General features: G+C 44.0%; 1 protein-coding gene across 2 annotated transcripts in view; it reads right to left on the bottom strand.

Moving 5' to 3' along the window:
• SNX27 (sorting nexin 27) overlaps positions 1-6,491 on the bottom strand; it is an 83,664-nt gene extending 77,173 nt beyond the window's left edge. Inside the window, exon 1 of one of the 2 annotated variants that reach the window (XM_060029936.1) lies at positions 6,033-6,491. In XM_060029936.1, the coding sequence (XP_059885919.1) occupies positions 6,033-6,349 (317 nt within the window). In that variant the 5' untranslated portion in view covers positions 6,350-6,491. The remainder of the gene's footprint in view (positions 1-6,032) is intronic. The other variant, XM_060029942.1, reaches the window with a different exon arrangement.
• Positions 6,492-19,184: the final 12,693 nt, after the last annotated feature.

The raw sequence follows: 19,184 nt of genomic DNA, 5'->3' as shown, positions 1-19,184 counted from the left end.
GTTTTTTTTTTTTAACTGGGTGTAATACAAAATCTATGAGTTTCAATTTTTTTAAAAATGGTTTTAAACTGCCTAAATTTTTTTTTCCAAATGTGGGCCTGGAATTGCACCACCCATACACTGGCTCTTACTAGACTGCCTAAGTGAAGCACAGAAACCATCTCTATAGCTGACAGTAGAAGAACAGAATGACCCTAACTGGCGCTAACCTAAACCACTACAATATCCTTTGTGCCAGCAATGTCAGCATCTAACAATGAACTTACCACAGATCATGCTCCCAAAGCACCGTGCAGTGATCATAAATCATAAATGTTTGCTTGTCAACTGAGTCTCTTTGCTTGTCTACCAGATCATAAGAATTATTCCCAATGGGATTTATCTAAAAAAACAATTATCCTTTAGAGCGTGGTAATAAACCCTCTCCTGAAACAAACTGGAGAAGTAGTGGCTGGAAAAAGAACTGTTCTTCACCATAACTTATATGACCCAAACAAATCTTCACGTTACTAACAAGAAATCTTTTCCTGGTCACAGCAACGTTGCAGAAGACATTTCTGTGGGGAAGATAATGCTCTTTTCAAATTTAGTTTTATTATTTTGCCGCCTCCACTACCTATGGAATTAAAAGTATTTCTTGGGGTTGCAATTACGATCGTCATGCTCTCTTCACTGATAACCAATAAAGATAGCAACAAATAAGGGCAAAGAATGCCTATTTTGGTCCCCCGTCTTCTACCCAATTTAACAATAAGAGAGACAGGGTAAATAAAGATATAACACGGTTACATTTCAAAATCATAGAACCAAAGTTCAACTGCTATCCAACTTCATAGGGATATGACTGAATTTTAAGAATTTTAAGTGACTTCAGTCAAGAATAGTTGACTATTAACAGTCAAGAATAGCTGAGAAAACAAAGAAATGGAAAATACACTGGATTTAGCTTCCAAAGACCTGGGTTTAATTCTGGTTAACATTCATTAGTGCAACACCCAGTTTCCTCTCTTATGAAACAGGGATAATACTCATACATTCATTCAGCAAGCGTTTATAGAAGAGTACTTTCTATGTGCCGCTAGATATTTAGCTACGGAAACAGCATAGACATAGTCCCTGCCACCAAGGAGCTTATATTTTCCCTATCTCACAAGGCTCTTGTGAAGATCAAATGTAAAAACACTGTGCAAACTGTAACACTATACAAATTGCAAAGTAATATAGTAATTATTATTAACTTGCTCTACCTCTTAACCCTCACCTTTATTACAACAGCTTATCAAGATTCAAAAAATGAAGTGTAGATGATTAGATACAACAGTTAGTCCACTATCTACTGAGCTGATTTTCCTAAGGGCTGGGATTTCAAGAGCCTAATAAATCACTTTGTTCATATAGTCTTAGCTAATGACTCTCTACATAATCATGACAATAAAATGAACTGAGAATTAAAGGCTTGTAGTTTCACTCCAGGTATGGGGTGGGTATGTTGGCTGCATTACCCACACCTGGCCAGGGAGTAAAAAATAAAGATTTCTAGGCCCCGTGCAAGACCTACTGAATCATAACCTTTAAAGGGTGAGCCTGAGAATCCATACTTTTGACAAGCACACCCAGTGATTCTTACGCTCACTAAAGCTTGAGGATCACAGCCATAAAAACTTCCTTTGATCAATAACCATGATTTCAAACACCATTTACAAAACCTACCTGGAAGATCTAAGCCAAATAGAATTCAGCTACAACTGAGAAAGCAGATCCTAAGAATGTACTTTTTTAACTCAAAAATATTTCATGTGGCCCCAACCTCTTTTTAGTCAATTTTCAAATTTTCACATAAAATTTAAAAAAAACAAAAAAGAATGCCCATGACATATTTATACGTTTTTAAAATAAATTATCACTAAACAAATATATATACACCCACAAACATCTTTTTCTTATGGTTTAACTTTAATACAGAAAAGTTATATTATCTTGTAGCTATCAAGAAGTAAGGTGGGACTTCCCTGGTGGTGCAGTGGTTAAGAATCACCTGCCAATGCAGGGGACGTGGGTTCGAGCCCTGGTCCGGGGAGATTCCACTTGCCACGGAGCAACTAAGCCCATGAGCCACAACTACTGAGCCTGTGTTCTAGAGCCTGCGAGCCACAACTACTGAAGCCCACGCACCTAGAGCTCGTGCTCCGCAACAAGAGAAGCCACCGCAATGAGAAGCCCGCACACCACAACGTAGAGTAGCCCCCACTCGCCGCAACCAGAGAAAGCCCGCACGCAACAACAAAGACCCAATGATGCCAAAAATAAAATTAATTAATTTTTTTAAAAAAGAAGTAAGGCATATACTCTCTGCCTAGCATAAATATATCATGATATTGAACGCTTACAAGCCAACCTTAGGGTCCATGCTTACTGAAGACCATAAACACCAAAGAGACAAAACAAACTAGCCAACAGACAAACCTAATCTCTCAAAAATAGACAGTACAATATCCATATCCACTGCACACTTAAACCCTCCTAAGGGCATCTCTCAAGAAATCAATCAAGAGCCCTTGAAACTATCTTAACCTTAAGAAAATCACCTGAAGTCTAATATTTCTTCACATGCTATATGATTAGTGCAAAGACATATTTATTTTGGTTCTATTTGTTGAAAGCATCCTTCACTCACTAGTCTCCAAGTGTATATACATCAAAGGGAAGACACTCAATATATGTTACACTGGAAAAATTACAAGGTGAAGGCTAACATTGCCATTCAAGAAAACTTTCCATCTGCAGTAAAATTCAGAGCCCAGAAGGCTTGTTCATACTCCAGCACCAAGCCCTGCAACATGACTCTTTCCCTAACCAGTTAGAATCTAGTCAGCTTTGAAGGGAGAAAGGACAAACCAAACCATATTGAATTTAATTTAATGACTTCTCCTAGATTCAGTTAGGACAAGGCCTTGGTAAGCAGCCTTTAAAGAAATGCACAGAAAAAATGCTCTTTTTTGTCCAAGCTTCTATTCTCGCAAATCTCATCTGTTCTTTCAAACCTCTATCAGTTGTCCAAACTACTGCAATATATGAAAATTGGAATACAATAATTTGCATATTGGAGGAAAGTGTCTAAAATCGGGAAAAGTCTTAATCAACAATGATCTGTTTAAGAAGGTCCAGACATCCACCTATAACTCGATACAAACTACATCTACACAATAATAATCTACCTATGCCTACTCTGACCCTACTTGGCACCTCATCAACATGCAAAGCTTACCTGGGACAACAGGTTAATTTAAGGAACATGGGTGAGAGACAGAAAAAAGTGTTGCCTAAAGAATGCTTTAGGAAAATTAGCATCAACCTAACCAAGATCAAAACAAGTAGCAGATACAGATATCCCTCAAGAACAATGTCTGTTTGCTCTCTGTTTTCCTCCTCTCACTTGAAAACCTAAGGAGAAGATGTAGACTTTGGAAGAAGGGAAGGACAGAGAAAGAAACTGTATAGTTGAGGACCCAAACAATTTACCACCTATCTTGGCTCTGTTACAACTATTACTATTTTCACTACAGTAGCAAAGAAACTTCAAAGAATTTGGAAATCAAAATACAGTTGGAAGGTGAGACCAATGCCAGGTAGATGTCCAATCATCACAACATTCCAGAAAAAGGTTCTCTAAGCAAAGAGTGCTCTTTTTGCCCCACCCACTAAAAGAGAGAAAGTTGTATACTCATCACCACTAAAATGTAATGTCTTTTCTCTAGAAGAAGAAAGGGGCCTAGACTGGAACCTGGGCCTGAGGCAAGTCCTTCTGTCTGGGGAATCATCTGAGGTCTCCTTTAGAGTACCTAGTTTATATCTGGACTCTGCTGCAAAAACCACAGTACTCTACTCCAGTAAAGAGTAAATGATTTAGAACTTTATGATAAATTTATAATTTTAAATAAATACTTCAGTTTTAAATTTAAAAATAAACAGCTGGATACAAAGTTAACTTCCAAAGGGAAAGGAAAATGACAATTCCAAGAGCTTCTATCAGAAGGAAACATCAGCCACAGATTTTGAGTTATCTAGAAAGAAAAGAATTAGGTACCCAGGTACAAAGCAAAAGGTCACTACTGCATTCTGCATCTGAATGCCCTGACACCCAAAAAATTAAGAATATATTGCCAGAGTACCAGAAAAGTCATAGGACATTAACAGAAAAAAGAACGCATCTATTTACAGGAAGGACAGAGGATATGTATAATAGCTTCAAACACTTACTTTGGTGAACTACTCTTTCTTGAGGTGGAAGGTAAGAGGAAACAGAATGAGTGGATACCATAGAGTAAGAATGTCAAGGATAAGGGTAAGAGGCATAAGCTGAATAAGAAGGGATAGTCTACTCTATAGGTCCTTCAAAATACTCATCCCCTTGAAACATTGATCAAACCTACTGTATAAACCTACTGTTCTACTAGAAGAAAGACTGAAGGTTATGGAAATTATGGTTAAAATAACATTTATAATAATGAGAAAGAGGGAATTCCCTGGCGGTCCAGTGGTTAGGACTCTGCGCTTTCACTGTGGTGGGCCTGGGTTCAATCCCTGGTGAAGGAACTAAGACCCCTCAAGCCGCGCGGAGCGGCCAAAAAAAGAGAGAGAAAGATTCATGAGGGCAAATCCTAGCACTGAAAGAGAGGGCAAAAGTGTGAAAAAAGAATATACAAGAGTCAGTAAGCAGGAGAGAGATATAGGATTGAAGACTGCTGAGGAGAATGGAGACAATGAGAGCATACACCACCTACCAGTCAATCAGCAATCACTATCCAAATCTTAATACAAAGTATAAAAACACAAATGTAACACCTGGATTAAAGGAGTAGGAGGAGGTCTGCAAAGAAACTGCAAGACAGGGCAGCATCCTGCCAGAGTTTTAAGGTATTCGGTGAGGAAGTAAGGATGAAGGAATATGAAGCGGGAGGCACTGCAGCAAGGAAAGAGGATGGGTTTCAACATGAAGGAGCCTAAAAAAGAGAAAGAAGGGAAAACAACCTCAGAGAGAAACAATAGGATAAAGTCAAGCATGATATCACAAGAGAACAGACTAGAAGACAGAATGAAAATGGCATGCCCTGAAAAAGTGGGGAGGTCAAAGACCCAAAAGGGGCTGTAGTTGGGGGGAAGTAGGAGCTAAGGAGAGCTCTACCATAAACCCGACTAAAAAGAAATATGAGTATGGTGCAGAAGTGAAGACAGGGGCCAGAACAGGGATGCTCTCAGAGGGATGTGGTGATGGAGACGCTAGATTCAAAATACTGGTGTGATAAGGGGACTACTGTGAAGAGAAACTATCGTGTCAAAGACGACACCACCATCAAAAAAAAAAAAAAAAAGCAAGGGTCAGAAAAGAAGGTATTCTCAGAGTATGAATACAAAAAAGAGGGGAGGAAAGGGACACACGGTAGGACAGAAAAATAGAGAGAGTGCTTAACCCTAAGGAGAGGGTAACTAAGGAAAGAAAAAGGAGTGCAGCGTGGAAGGATGATGTTTCCGGAAGAAAAGTAGGAGCCGACCAAAGGTCCTGCCTATTTGGTTTAGAGGGCAGAAGGGACGGTCCACGGGGGCTAAAAGGAGTGGTGGAGAACAAGAAACTATGATGCTCAAGATGAGAACTTGGGGAGGACACACAGTGGCTGGGTCAGAAAAGGAGATGTTGTCAGTCAGAAGCAGAAAAGGTTCAACAAGAGGAAAGCAAGGGGCACCGAGGAGCAGAAAGCAGCAGCCAAAGGGGAAGGCAAGGGGGCAGAAAAGAAGCCAAAGCAATGGGGGCAGGGGTAAAAGCAGTAGGGGCGCTGGGACACTGGAGATTACAGGGAGGGTGCGGGGGTCCCAGCAACCCGGGGTGTGGGGAGGTAAAAGGGCCAACCTCCATGGAGGGGCGGGGGGCCGGTTCGGGGGTTGAGGGGAGGTGCGGCCTGAGGGTGACAGGGGTAGAGGGGAAATGCAGGGACAGACAGAGGGGAAGGGGTGGGGCGGCGGGCAGCCCCGATACTCACACCTCCAGAATGCGGTCCCCCTTGCGCACCCCGGCCCGGTCGGCCGCCCCCCCGGGCAGCACGGCGCTCACATGCTGCAGCGGCGCGTACAGCTCCCCGTTGATGCTCCGCAGTTGCCCGCCCTCGCTCACTTGGCCCCGCACGTTGAAGCCGTAGCCGGACTCGGACTTGACGATGCGCACAACCCGCGGGCCGCCGCCTCCCCCGCCGCCGTTCCCGGCGCAGTGGAGCCCAGACCCCCCACCGCCGCCGCCGCCGCCACCTCCGTTCCTGTGAGGGGCTGAGGGGTGAATCCCTTCCCCGTCCTCATCCGCCATCTTGCGAGCGAGCAAGCCGTACTCCCACCACCCTACGCCTCCACTCCCTCCGCGCGTGCTCGGCCTTCTCAGCAGCCGCGCGACCCCCGGCGCGCGCGCCCGCTCCGCCGACGGCGGGACCCGAGTCGGCCACGGAGCTGCCGGCGCGGGTAAAGGGGAGACAGGGGGCGGGGGGAAAGAGGACGGTTTAGACGCCGTGAAGCCTCCTGGGAGTTGTAGTTTCTGAATGGTGGGGGCGGGGAGAGGGCTGGGCCCGGGCCGGAGCTGAGGTTATGTGACGCAATTTGGGCGCAAAGCCTGCTGGGGGTTGTAGTTCACCTTTCAAGCTCTTCTTACGAGTGTCCTTTTGGATGGTGAGCAGGTAACCCAGCCTGGAGTGGAGGTGACAGATTCATCTGCTGACGTGGAGGATATTTTATTTTTCTTTCATTTCATAATCTTTAAAAAACAATAATATTAGGACAATTTGATGTTTGTGTCAGCATAGTCTTAAATTATAAACAACTCGTTTGCTCAGTACCTTATGTGTCTACATACTTTTTTTTTTTCAGTCCCCGCGGGCTCGCAGGCGGAATCTTAGTTCCGTGACCAGGAATGGAATCGGCGCCCCACCCCCACCCCCTCAGTGGAAGCGGGAGTCTTAACCACTGGACCACCAGGGAAGTCCCTATATACATTATTTTATTGAATGACCCCAACAATCTTGTGAGACAACTGGGTCATGAATTCGCTTCTCTATTTCAGTATTGGGAAACTGAACCAAAGTCATCCAGCTGTTAAGTAACAGGAACCAAGGCCCAGTTATTTCTGTGCAACTTTCTTTTCATATATTGCAACTACATAAAAACTTGCCCCATCTATGTAAAAAAGCATATGTAGAGGAAACTATATGGTCTCAGTGATTTAGACCTGGACATTAGAGTGTCCAAGTAATAATTTCAATTGAGCAATGATTTTGTTTTTTAAGTTTTAAAATATCCATATTTTTTTTCTTATTGAAATATAGATGATTTACAATAGTATGTAAGTTTCAGGTATACAACGTAGTGATTCACAATTTTTAAAGATTATACTCCATTTATAGTTATTATAAAATATGGGCTATATTCCCTGTGCTGCACAATATATCCTTGTAGCTTATTTATTTTATACACAGTAGTTTGTACCTCTTAATCCCCTACCCTTATCACGCTCCTCCCCCCTTCCCTCTCCCCACTGGTAACAACTAGTTTGTTTTCTGTAACTGAGAGTCTGTTTCTTTTTTGTTATATTCACTACTTTGATTTATTTCTTAGACTCCACGTATAAATGACAACATACAGTATTGAGCAGTGATTTTGAAGTTACCGTTACTTCAAATTCATTTTGTTTCCCCCAACAACACAGTAGAGTTCTTTGCATATGGCAGCAATTGATGTTTTTTGGCTACCTACCCGAACACAAACTTGCAGATATTGTGCAGAATGCCTGGCAAAGGCAAGTAAGAAGAGCAAGAGCAAAAATAATGAAAAATAGCTTACTTAAGCACTTAACTGCTCAAGTCTGGTATTTGATTTTACTCTACTGGCAGGCTAATAAATTAGTCTGTTACTGTATCATGGATGCTGATAAAAGACACAGAATTCCTGGGTCAGAGACAAAGGACTTTTACTCGCAACATAGGGAGCCACTTGAGCTTCAGCCCCTTTGTATCAATTCCTCTTGCCCCGCCAAGTGCCACAGGGATGACATGAAGGGCTCAGATGAATGCTGTGCACTTGGTGGGCTTACACCACAGCTGGGGAACCCGCTGTTTTGTAGGAAGCAGTAAGCAAACCTGTTGTTTGTCCTGGAGGGAGAGCTTACTTCAATACTCACAGCTGCTAACTGTAAACATAACCCTGAGAAATGACCCTGGTAAAAAGCGGTCAGGGCTTTGCATTCTTGTCATACCCAGGAAGATGGGTAGAAGCATGAAAGACCCATGAAGGACTGTCTCTCTCAACGTAACTATGTGCCAAACACTATTCTAAGCACTTTTTGTTTTTTTTTTTGACTGCGTTGAGTCTTCGTTGCTGCGCACGGGCTTTCTCTAGTTGCGGTGAGCGACTCTTCTTTGTGGTGTGCAGCCTTCTTATTGCGGTGGCTTCTCTTGTTACAGAGCAGAGGCTCTAGGTGCACAGGCTTCAGTAATTGTGGCACGCAGGCTCAGTAGTTGTGGCTTGCGGGCTCTAGAGCACAGGCTCAGTAGTTGTGGTGCACGGGCTTAGTTGCTCCACGGCATGTGGGATCTTCCCGGACCAGTGATCGAACACGTGTCCCCTGCATTGTCAGGCGGATTCTTAACCACTGCACCACCAGGGAAGTCCCCTCGCTCTTTTTTAAATCCCTGCAACAAATACACCTTCCAGTGACCCCATCTCCCCTTCAGTGAGTCACACGCTTTTGTAATACCCTCCCCTTGAGTGTGGGCAGGACCCGTGACTTGCTTCTAGACAATAGAATATAGTGAAGATGATGATGTGTCACTCCCATGGTTACAGGTACATTATATAACATTCCTTCTTAGCTGACTGGGGTGAGAGTCTCTTGCTGGCCCTAAAGAAGAACGCTGCCATGTTGTGAACTGCTGGTGAAGAAGGCCCATGACAGGGAACTGCAGGAGCCTCTAGGAACTGAGAGTTGCCCTGAGTGGACAGCGAGAAAATAGGGCCCTCAGTCCTAAGCCTGCAAGAAATTCTGCCAACAACCTCGTGAGCTTGGAGGAGGATTCTTGGCTCCACTAGGGAACATAGCCCAGCCAGTGCCTTGATTGCAGGCTTGTGAGACCCTGCAGAGGACCCAGCTAAGCTGAACCCTGACTCCTGGACCACAAAAGTTGTGAGATAATAAATGTGTATTGTTTTAAGCTGCTAAATTTGTGGTAATCTCTTACAGGACAATAGATAACGAATATAACTCCTGTTGCAACTATGGTCAGTGCTACTCAGTTTAGATCAATTTAATACTTAGTTTAGCTTTACCTTTCCAATCTGAACATAAGCTTCTTGAAAACAAGGAACTTGTTACATGTGACTTGTCATGCCCTCAGAATGTATCAGAGTGAGAGGCACAAGAGAAGGAGCTCAACAAAGGTTGATAGAATGTTAGTCCAGGAAAGGACCATAAAGTGGCTAATAATACCTGCTGCATAGGGACATGGTGGGGACCAAATGAGAATATGTGGGAAACACCTAACATAATATTAATACTTAGCACAGAGCTATTATTAAGAGTACTAATAGGGAGGGAGGCTCAGGAGGGAGAGGATATATGTATACACATAGGATGATTCACTTTGTTGTACAGCAGAAACTAACACAACATTGTAGAACAATTATAATCCAATAAAAAAATACTAATTAATATCACATCTAGCCCTATTCCCTCATTTTGCTGGTAAAGGAATAGCTCCCTCCACTATCACCCTTTGAAAAAGGAAGTAGATCCAGCAAGGTACTATGATTTTCAAAAGTCATTCAGCAGGGCTTCCCTGGTGGCGCAGTGGTTGAGAGTCCACCTGCCGATGCAGGGGACACGGGTTCGTGCCTCGGTCTGCGAAGATCCCACATCCCGCGGAGCGGCTGGGCCCGTGAACCATGGCCGCTGAGCCTGCGCATCTGGAGCCTGTTCTCCGCAACGGGAGAGGCCACAGCAGTGAGAGGCCCGCATACCACCAAAAAAAAAAAAGAAAAAAGTCACTCAGCAGATCAGTGGCCAGCACCCAACCCTAAGCAGAAAAATTAAATGGCGTGAATGAGGAAATAAGGCATGCCATTTCCCAGGGAGTCATGAGTTGAAGAAAACAAAAAGAGGGCTCTTTTTTTTAGGCCTTTGCACTAATTCTGACTCTTCTTTCATTTTCACTACCTTTCTGTACTTTTTTCTGTGAAGACCACATGAAAAATCACTTTTTTGGTAAACTGAATTAACTGATTTGTTAGAGTGGATAAGACCTAGAGACTAGAGGGTTTATGAGTCAAGATTCCTTTAGTTGCAAGTGACAAACTCAATTCAAATTAGCTTAAGCAAAAAAGAGAATTTATTTGTTCACATAGCTAAGGAGGACACCGGGTATTTCCTTAATTGTAGCTGTGTAACAAACCATCCCAAAGCTTAGTGGTTTAAAACCATCGATTTATTATTCTCTTGGACTCTGTGGGTCAGGAATTCAGATAGGATACATACATAGGGATGACTTGTCTCTGCCCCTGCTTGATGCCTGGAGCCTCACTTGGGAAGACAAAGGCTAGGGGTGACTCGATGGCTGGGTTCATCTGGAAATGTCTCATTTCTGGTGGTTGAGGCTGGCTGTCTGCTGGGACCTCATCTAGGGCTGTTGGCATGACTCCTATACATGGTCTCTTCATGTGGCTATCGGCTTCTTCAAGCATGGTGCCTGGTTTCCAAAATCAGATGTCCCAAGAGAATAAAGCGATAGTGTATGGCGTTTTTATGACTCTGTGTCAGAAGTCATATAGCAGCACTTCCACCATACTTTTGTGGTCCAAGTGGTCATAAAGTTCTGTCCAGGTGCAAGGGGAGGGGATATAGACACCACCACTCCATGGAAGGAGTATCGATGTTGCAGTGTAATTAGAATATATGGGATGGGATATATCATGGTGGCCATTTCTGGAAAACATAATCTGCCACACTGGGATAGCTCATAGATTTAGAGCAAATGCTATAGGAACCTAGGCCTTAAGGTCTGACACAGAGAACTCAAGGTCATCTCCCTCTTTTTCTTCTGACTTTCATTTTTGCTCATCTCTGTTTCTCTTTGTCTATGAGCAAAAAACACCTTGTTTTTCGCAGTGTCTGTATCTAATTTCCTAGGGAAGGACTTTTGCCATTCCTTGAGTCATGTGCCTACCACCTGGACTGATTGAAGTTGCCTGGAGAATGAAGAACTGTGATTGTCCAAACCAGGATCACATGCCCAGCTCACATGTCTAAAAGAAAGTTTGCTGTGTAGGCTCTGAGGAATAGCTAGTACAATCTGCCACAGGTTTAATGTAAATGAGCGTTGATGTCAGCTTCGTGTATAATTATAATTATGTTAGTTTCCTATCAGTATTCTGTAGTTGCAGTATTTCAAAGCCCTTTACCTGGTCATCTTCATATGATGCCCTTGTCTTCTACTTTGTCACACAACAACTCTGTGAGATTTGCTGGGTTTCCCATCGGAGAGAAAAGCTCCCTGGCTCTTACAGCCATACTGGCTGGCTTTTTTCACCCATTCCGTCTCACCACACCTGACTGGCATGTTTCACAGAGCTATTCCCAAATATCATTTTTTACCATCCTTCCAGTTGCAACTCCCTAGGCAATTGTCGCCCTGTTATTTGTGCCTCTCTTCATTTTCTCCAACGTCTCCCCTCCCCTTTCTTTTCTCAAAATCAAACTCAATTTTCCAGGGGTCCCTTTTCCTAGAAATTGCTTCCCAGAGCCAACAGTTCAGAAATAATACAATAGGTTGGGCTAGCTCATAACAAAAAGACCAATGCTGAGTCAATAGCATCATCCAGTGGAAAAGCATGTGAGACTTGGGTCCTCTGCATTGGTTCCTGTTTAGCTTTAATCCTTAACAAGTCATTTATCAATAGTATGCTTTTGGCTGCAAGTACAGAAAATGCAAAAGTGGTTTAAATAATAAGGAAATTTATGATCTTGCATAAATAGCAAGACTAAAAGTGGGGAGTTCCAGAGTTGGTTAATTCAGAAGGTCATTCACATGATAAAGGATCCAGATTCTTTCCATCTGCCCCTCTGCCATCTTCAGTGTATTATCTGGGTGATGTGGCTAACTCTTCTCATGGTGACAAAATGACTGCTGAGCTCCAGGCATCACTCACACATGTGGCCACCATACTGAGAAGCAGAAAATAGGAAGTGTGTATTTGTCAAAGCAAAGAAACCCTTTTTAGAATCCTTGCATCAGCTTTCTCTCATGTCTCATAGGCCAAAAGTGTATCACCTACTAATCCCCTATACCAATCATTGTCAAAGGAACTGAAATTACAGTGATTGACTCAAATGCATCAAGACATACTACTGGGGCTAAGAGTAGCCCCTTCCCTGTGTGCATAGTTTGCCTGTGAATACCAACAAAATTTGGGACTTGCTGAAAGAAAGAAGGGTGAGAGGGAAAGGGAACAGGGCAGAATAGATTTAGAGAAGCAGCCACTTGTATCTGATGCACTGAACTTCTCTTCAGCTTGGTTTCTCCAACTACAAACTAGGCATGATGATACCTACTTCATCTATATGAAGAGATACTTTTAGAAATAAGATTTTGCAGGACACTCTCATGAAAATAGTCTAATTACAAAACAGTGAGGTTCCTAGAATAGTCAAATTCATGCAGACTGAAAGAATGGTAGTTTCCAGGGACTTAATGGGGGAGAAACTGGGGAGTTAGTGTTTAACGGGTATAGAGTTTCAGTCGGGGAAGGTGAAAAAGTTCTGGAGGCGGATGGCGGTGACGGTCGCACAGCAATGTGACTGTACTTAATGCCACGGAAAGGTGCACTTAACAAGGGTTAAAATGGTAAGTTCTATGTTGTGTATATTCTATCACACACAAAAAAATTAATAAAATAGTGAGGTTATTTAAGACATAGAGCAAAGAAATGGTGCTAAACTTGAAAAATGTACAATATAAATTCATGGTTCTAATAACCATAATGTTGAACTTTTACCTATTTTGATTTGTGGGTGGTAATCATTTCCCAGCCTCAGCTATCACTTCTGTCCAGATCATGTGCCATTCTCTCCTCTTTCCTCATATTCATTGTTATTTTGAGTGAGGCGCAGATCAAGAAATTCCGTCTCCGAAAAATGCCCTGCAAGGGAATCCCCTGCCCGGAATGGAATCAACTACGATACCCATTTACTTTCCCCTTGAAGGTTACCTTCCCCTTCCTTCCTTTGTCTTCTGGTCCTTTTCAATACAGCTGTCTCTCCCCACATCCTTGCCCAGAGGCTTTGGGACAAGAAGGCAGAGAGGAAGACTCGGAGCCAGAGAGAAGCACAAGCACAAAGCATCGGGAGGTGTTGGCAGCTCTTGCAAACTCTATTTACTGACAACACATATGTACTAATATTTACTGATTCCTCAGAGGTCTGTAAATGAGGCAAAGCTGCTGTGTAGAGAAATGGCAGCTAGGTATCCAACCCAAACACCCATTCATAGAGGACCAGGTCATTCCCGCTGCAGCTACCAAAGCCCCTGCCCCCAGGTCCAGAGCCCAGAGCTGAGCCATTCTATTACATAAACTTGAAAGCAGAGGTCTTCTATTCATATTTATTTGGGGTTTTTTTGTTTGTTTTTTTTTTTGGTTTTTGGCTGTGCCATGCAGCATGCGGGATCTTAGTTCCCCCTACCAGGGATCGAATCCATGCCCCCTGCAGTGGAAGCACAGGGTCCTAAGCATTGGACCGCCAGGGAAGTCCCATCATCTACTCATATTTAACCTACTCACTCTGGACAGTCTTTTCCAAAACATATCATAGATTATAAAGACCTTCAACATGGAACACTCACCACTCCCTTAAATTCATGTCCCAGAGCTTAGTCACACCATCAGAAGGTGTCTCCTTACACATAATCTTCTGCTGTAAATAAAATGGATTCTAGACAAATGGCCTCCATCGAGTTTTGAGCAATGTGTGCCCTCCAATGCAATTGAATGTTAGCAATCAGTTATAGGTATTTAGCTCCTGATACTAGGCAAGTGCCCCAGGGCTCCCTTCAGGAATGACTGTCTTTTGTTCAGTGATCCTGGTCAGTCACCTTGCAAAACACCCTGCTGGTTACAGGAAAGAGAATCCATTTCCATTCAGCCAGCATTGACTGAGTATGCGCAGTGTGCCAGGCAATATAGGACTGAGGATACAGGGATAAACCATCAGCCCCTGTCCTTTAGGAATTCTCAGGTCTGAGGGGAGACGCAGACATGAAAACAAACAATTACTGTACAATGTGATGTTTTATACCAGCTGCTCTGGGAGCACAGATGAAGGATAATTAGCTGTCTGGGGATTCTCTGGGGAGTCATGGAAGATTTCACCAGTATCATTGAGTGGGGTTTGGAAGAATGAGTACAAGCTTGCTGGAAAGATAAGGCAGGGAAAAGATTTCCAGGCAGAGGGAATAGCATATGCAAAGGCAGAGAGGTGAGGAAAGGCAAGTCCTTCTGTTTTGGAAACAACTGGCAAGGTAGCAGAGGCTCAGAAATGAGGCTGGTTGAGTAAGGCAGTGGGCAGCTTAATCCCAACCATGACCCCTCCTTGGCCCTGGGAGAGGGGGACAAAAACAGAGCTCTAGCTCTTTTGCTGGTGAATGAGCAATGTTATCTTCCTATATAAAGCTCATGTCCTTATAGATCCTGTTCTGTGGGTGTTCTAGGTATTTTGCAAGATTATAATCTAAGGGGAACTGTCTTCTCAAGGAACAAAGTTCTTTTATATATTTGAAAGGCCCTTGGCAGGCCATGTGGAATCTTTGGGCTGTTGTGATGACCTCAAATGTGATTATTGCTGAGTGGAACTCTGAAGAGGATAAGCCAAGGCAGCACCCAGCCCTCCTTTGCACCCTCACTGAGCTTCCTCTCCATCCTTCAGGAGAGAGGCATCCTTCAGGTGCCCAGGCCGGTGCTCTTCATTCAGTAAACACAAGATAATTTTCATCCTCTCCTTAATAAATTAATTAATTAATTTAGTGTTGGTTTGGCTGAGCTTTCTGGAAACTTCCAGAACAAATTCTTTCTTAAGAGCTTATTAAACATGAGCAAAATGAACTGAAATTTCTCAAGGAACTCTGAGAAATGCTGGTCTAACACACAAGCCTTCCAAATGAGCTTTAAACCTTTCAGCCTACTAAAATGTTTACTGGTCTGTAATATACTCCCAGCTCTTCTCAAAGCTCTGCCTCCGATGATGTGAGCCGTAGGCAACTTAAACTAGGGCAGGGATACGTTTTCAATTTTTCATAAAGTATTTACTTTTCTAGAATCCAATTTCTTTTTAGGCCTGGTCTTTCATCTTTCTGGTGCTAGACTTAATTTGCAAAACTGCTCCCTTGTCTCACTCCAATCTGGCTGGCTGCCCTTCGCTAAATAAGTGAGTTTGGGATTTACAACAGGAAAACTCCGGGGGCCTAGACACGGTCAGAGGAGAGAGCCTGCTTGTCTTCCTGTGGGGCCCACAGTAGGCACCTGCCCAGGTGCTCAAGGCCCTGCTGCCCTCTTGTGGCAAGCACCGCCGCTTGGCAAACAAAGAAACTCCTCTCGTTTTCAGGTTCACTGGCTGACGAAACGTGCTCTAAAACATTGCTGTGCCCCCCTCCACCCCCCAGCGCCAGCATGTGGGATCTTAGTTCCCCCGACCAGGGATCGAACCCATGCCCCCTGCATTGGAAGCACAGAGTCTTAACCACTGGACCGCCAGGGAAGTCCCAGGACCCGTGTGATTTTAGAACTGGAAGGAACCTTGGCCGAACCCCCTTTTTTTGGTGGTGGTGGTGGTTGTTTTTTGGTGGAGAAGGAGCCTGAGGATAAGAGAGATATGGTCATTTAGCTAAGGACACACCCTGGTTAGAGAAGTGAGCAGGAATGGAACACCCACCCTCATGAGAAGACAGGAAAGCAAAAGCAAATGGCCAGTTGAAATTTAGGAAAACAGAGAATGCTAAAAAGTTGCAGACCAGCTGAGACTGCTGAGCCGGGCGGATCTGGTGGGCTTCCCTCCATCCGTCAGTGACCACTTCTCCCATTTTCTGCTTCCCAAGGAAAGCCGCTTTGTAATTGCACACAGGTCTTGGATAAGGACCATCTCTCTGTCTTTTTTGAACACTTTCTTATGCCAAGGACACACCACTCCATTGTAGGAGATCAGGATTTTTGTCCAAGCTTCAACCTTTAGTTACTCATACCACACTCCCACTTTTGGGCCTCAATTTTCTCCTCTGGAAAATGAGGGAGTTGGGTTGGATGTTTTCTAAAGTTTGCTTTAGCACTGATAGTTTTTTTTTTTTTTTTTTGTGGTACACGGGCCTCTCACTGCTGTGGCCTCTTCCGTTAAGGAGCACAGGCTCTGGACGCTCAGGCCCAGCGGGCATGGCTCACGGGCCCAGCTGCTCCGCGGCACGTGGGATCTTCCTGGTCCAGGGCACGAACCCGTGTCCCCTGCATCAGCAGGCGGATTCTCAACAACTGCGCCACCAGGGAAGCCCCAGCACTGATAGTTTATGATTGTCTGTTTGCCTCTTGGCACACAAATATCTGGCACACAAATATCTGGTTATTAAGACTCGGAGTAACTTGAGGGCAGAGTCTTTTCCTCTTAATATCCCCAAAGCCCAACCCTATACCACTGACATATTAGATGCTCAAAAAGATTTATTAACAATAATTAGCATATTCAGTGTCTGCTGACACTGCCAGACACATTACATATGATATTTAGATATGGTTTTATATTGACGATCGCCACACCTGTGAAGTTATAGAGCACACCATTAAGCACAAGTGAAACCATGCACCTCAGATTGGAACTTGAACCCACGTACAGGGACTCGAACCCGGCCAAAACCCTGACTGGGACTCAAACCCATGCGGCCAGGACTCGAACACGGCCAAAACCTCCAGTCTTCCAACTGAGATCACAGGACTTAATGAAGCTCAGGTTCTTGATGTCTCATCCCAGAAAGAATTCAGTGAGAGACAAAGTGATAGGTAAGAAGTGGACTTACTTAGAGAGAAACACACTCCACAGAGTGTGGGCCACCTCAGAAGGTGAGAAAGGCACCAGGGTATGGGTTTGTCAGTTTTTATCAGGGTGGGTAATTTCATAGGCTAATGAATGGGAGGAGTATTCCAGCTATTTCAGGAAGGGGCGGGGATTTCCAGGAATTGGGCCACCGCCCACTATTTTTTTTTTTTTTTTTTTTTTTTTTTTTTCCGGGTACGCAGGCCTCTCACTGTTGTGGCCTCTCCCGTTGCGGAGCACAGGCTCCGGACGCGCAGGCTCAGCGGCCATGGCTCACGGGCCCAGCCACTCCACGGCATGTGGGATCTTCCCGGACCGGGGCACGAACCCGTGTCCCCTGCATCGGCAGGCGGACTCTTAACCACTGCGCCACCAGGGAAGCGCCCACCGCCCACTTTTTGATCCTTATGGTCAGCCTTGGAACTGTCATGGTGCCTATGGCTGTGTAATTTAGCTTGCTGATGTGTTACAGTGAGCATATACTGAGGCTCAAGGTCTAGTGGAAGTCAACTTGTCTGCCATCTTGGGCCCATTTGGTTCAAATCAGTTTATGTCATGTCCTCGGGCTATGTTGTTCTTTCAAAGGCTGTGCCCTGCCCGCTTCCCTCCCATTTCACAAGGACTCTGGGACAAGATTTTCTATGACTGACTCCTGGTTCCACACTTCCTACCTGTGCATCCTTTCTCTGTGTCTCAATTTCCTCATCTGTAAAACGGGAAGTAGATGGCAGTAAGCACTCAGTAAATGTTCTTATTAGGTAGACATTATTATCTTGATTTTATAGATGAGGAAATTAAAACTGAGAGAGATTAAATAACTTTTCCAAACCGGCATGGCCCAGTGAATGACAGATCTAAGATTAGAAGCAAGATCCAAAGCTCATGGACTCTTAAGCTCTATGCTACATTATTTCCCTACTGTTGAATGACTGACAAATGAATGAAGGAATAAATAAAATCCTTTATTGCTGAAAACAATGCTAATAGTTGGCATTCGACTCTTACATGGGGAGGATACTAATACTCTAGATTGGTCTCTTCCATACTACCTGGGACCAATTAAGAGAGAAGATGAAAACAATTCAAAACAAGAAACAGAGGTAAGTGCCCTCTTCAGCACAGAGGAGAATACAGGTTTCTTCTAAATCAGTGAGGACTTTGTGGCAGTACCAGGGCCAGGCACTGTGGGGATTAGATATTTCCCTGACCTTTCAAAGCTTGCAATCTAGTTGGGGAAACAAACATATGCAAAGTCTGAATTATAATGTCATAATTATTACATCCTAATACAGGGCGATACAGATTATTTATGTTAATTGATTTCAGAAAGGGAACACACAGCACAGGCTTGAGAATTCTGGGAAGACTTCCTGGAAGAGGAACTCAGGCCAAGTCTTGAAGCATGATTAACTTTCTTTGATGTTAGCTCTGATTCTTTTCTCTCCATCTCTGTAGATCTGGTTGGTTAGTCACCAAGGCCTATCGGTTCTTTCCAAATGACTCTCACACCAGTCCTGTACTTTCAAGTCCAGCAGCCATAATCCCAATTCAGTCCCTCATTATTTCCTGCCTGGAAGTACCCTAACAATCTATTAACTTGTCTCTTTGCTGTCAGCCTTTACCTTTTCAGTCCATGTCATCCACCTCTTTTGGATTAGCCTTCCTATTTTATGATGTCACTCCTATGATTCATTCATTCCAACTTCCCTTCAACTAATATTTATTGAGCATCTACTGTGTTCCAGGCACCACTTTTCTATGTACTAAGATATTCAGTATCGAACAAGACATGCAAGGAAGAACCCTGCCCACCATCCACCTGGGACTTCCATACTAGTTTTTAAAAACTCCAGCAGAGACCTGTGGCAAGGCCCACCCTACTTATCTCCCCCTCCCCCTAACCTCCTACCACTTTCCAGCAGGATCGTCAGCTGGGCTCATCCCCCCACCCCACCCCATGCCACATTTTTTCCCAACGCAAGCTTTCTTTATGTCCTTTCTCTTTGAACCTACCTGCCCAAATCCCTCAGGGCCTGGTTCTAGC

Source organism: Delphinus delphis, chromosome 1 (assembly GCF_949987515.2).
Source record: "Delphinus delphis chromosome 1, mDelDel1.2, whole genome shotgun sequence".
NCBI classification, from domain to species: Eukaryota; Metazoa; Chordata; class Mammalia; order Artiodactyla; family Delphinidae; genus Delphinus; species Delphinus delphis.
The sequence above is the reverse complement of the archived record's forward strand: the minus strand, read 5'-3'. Positions and strand labels throughout refer to the sequence as shown.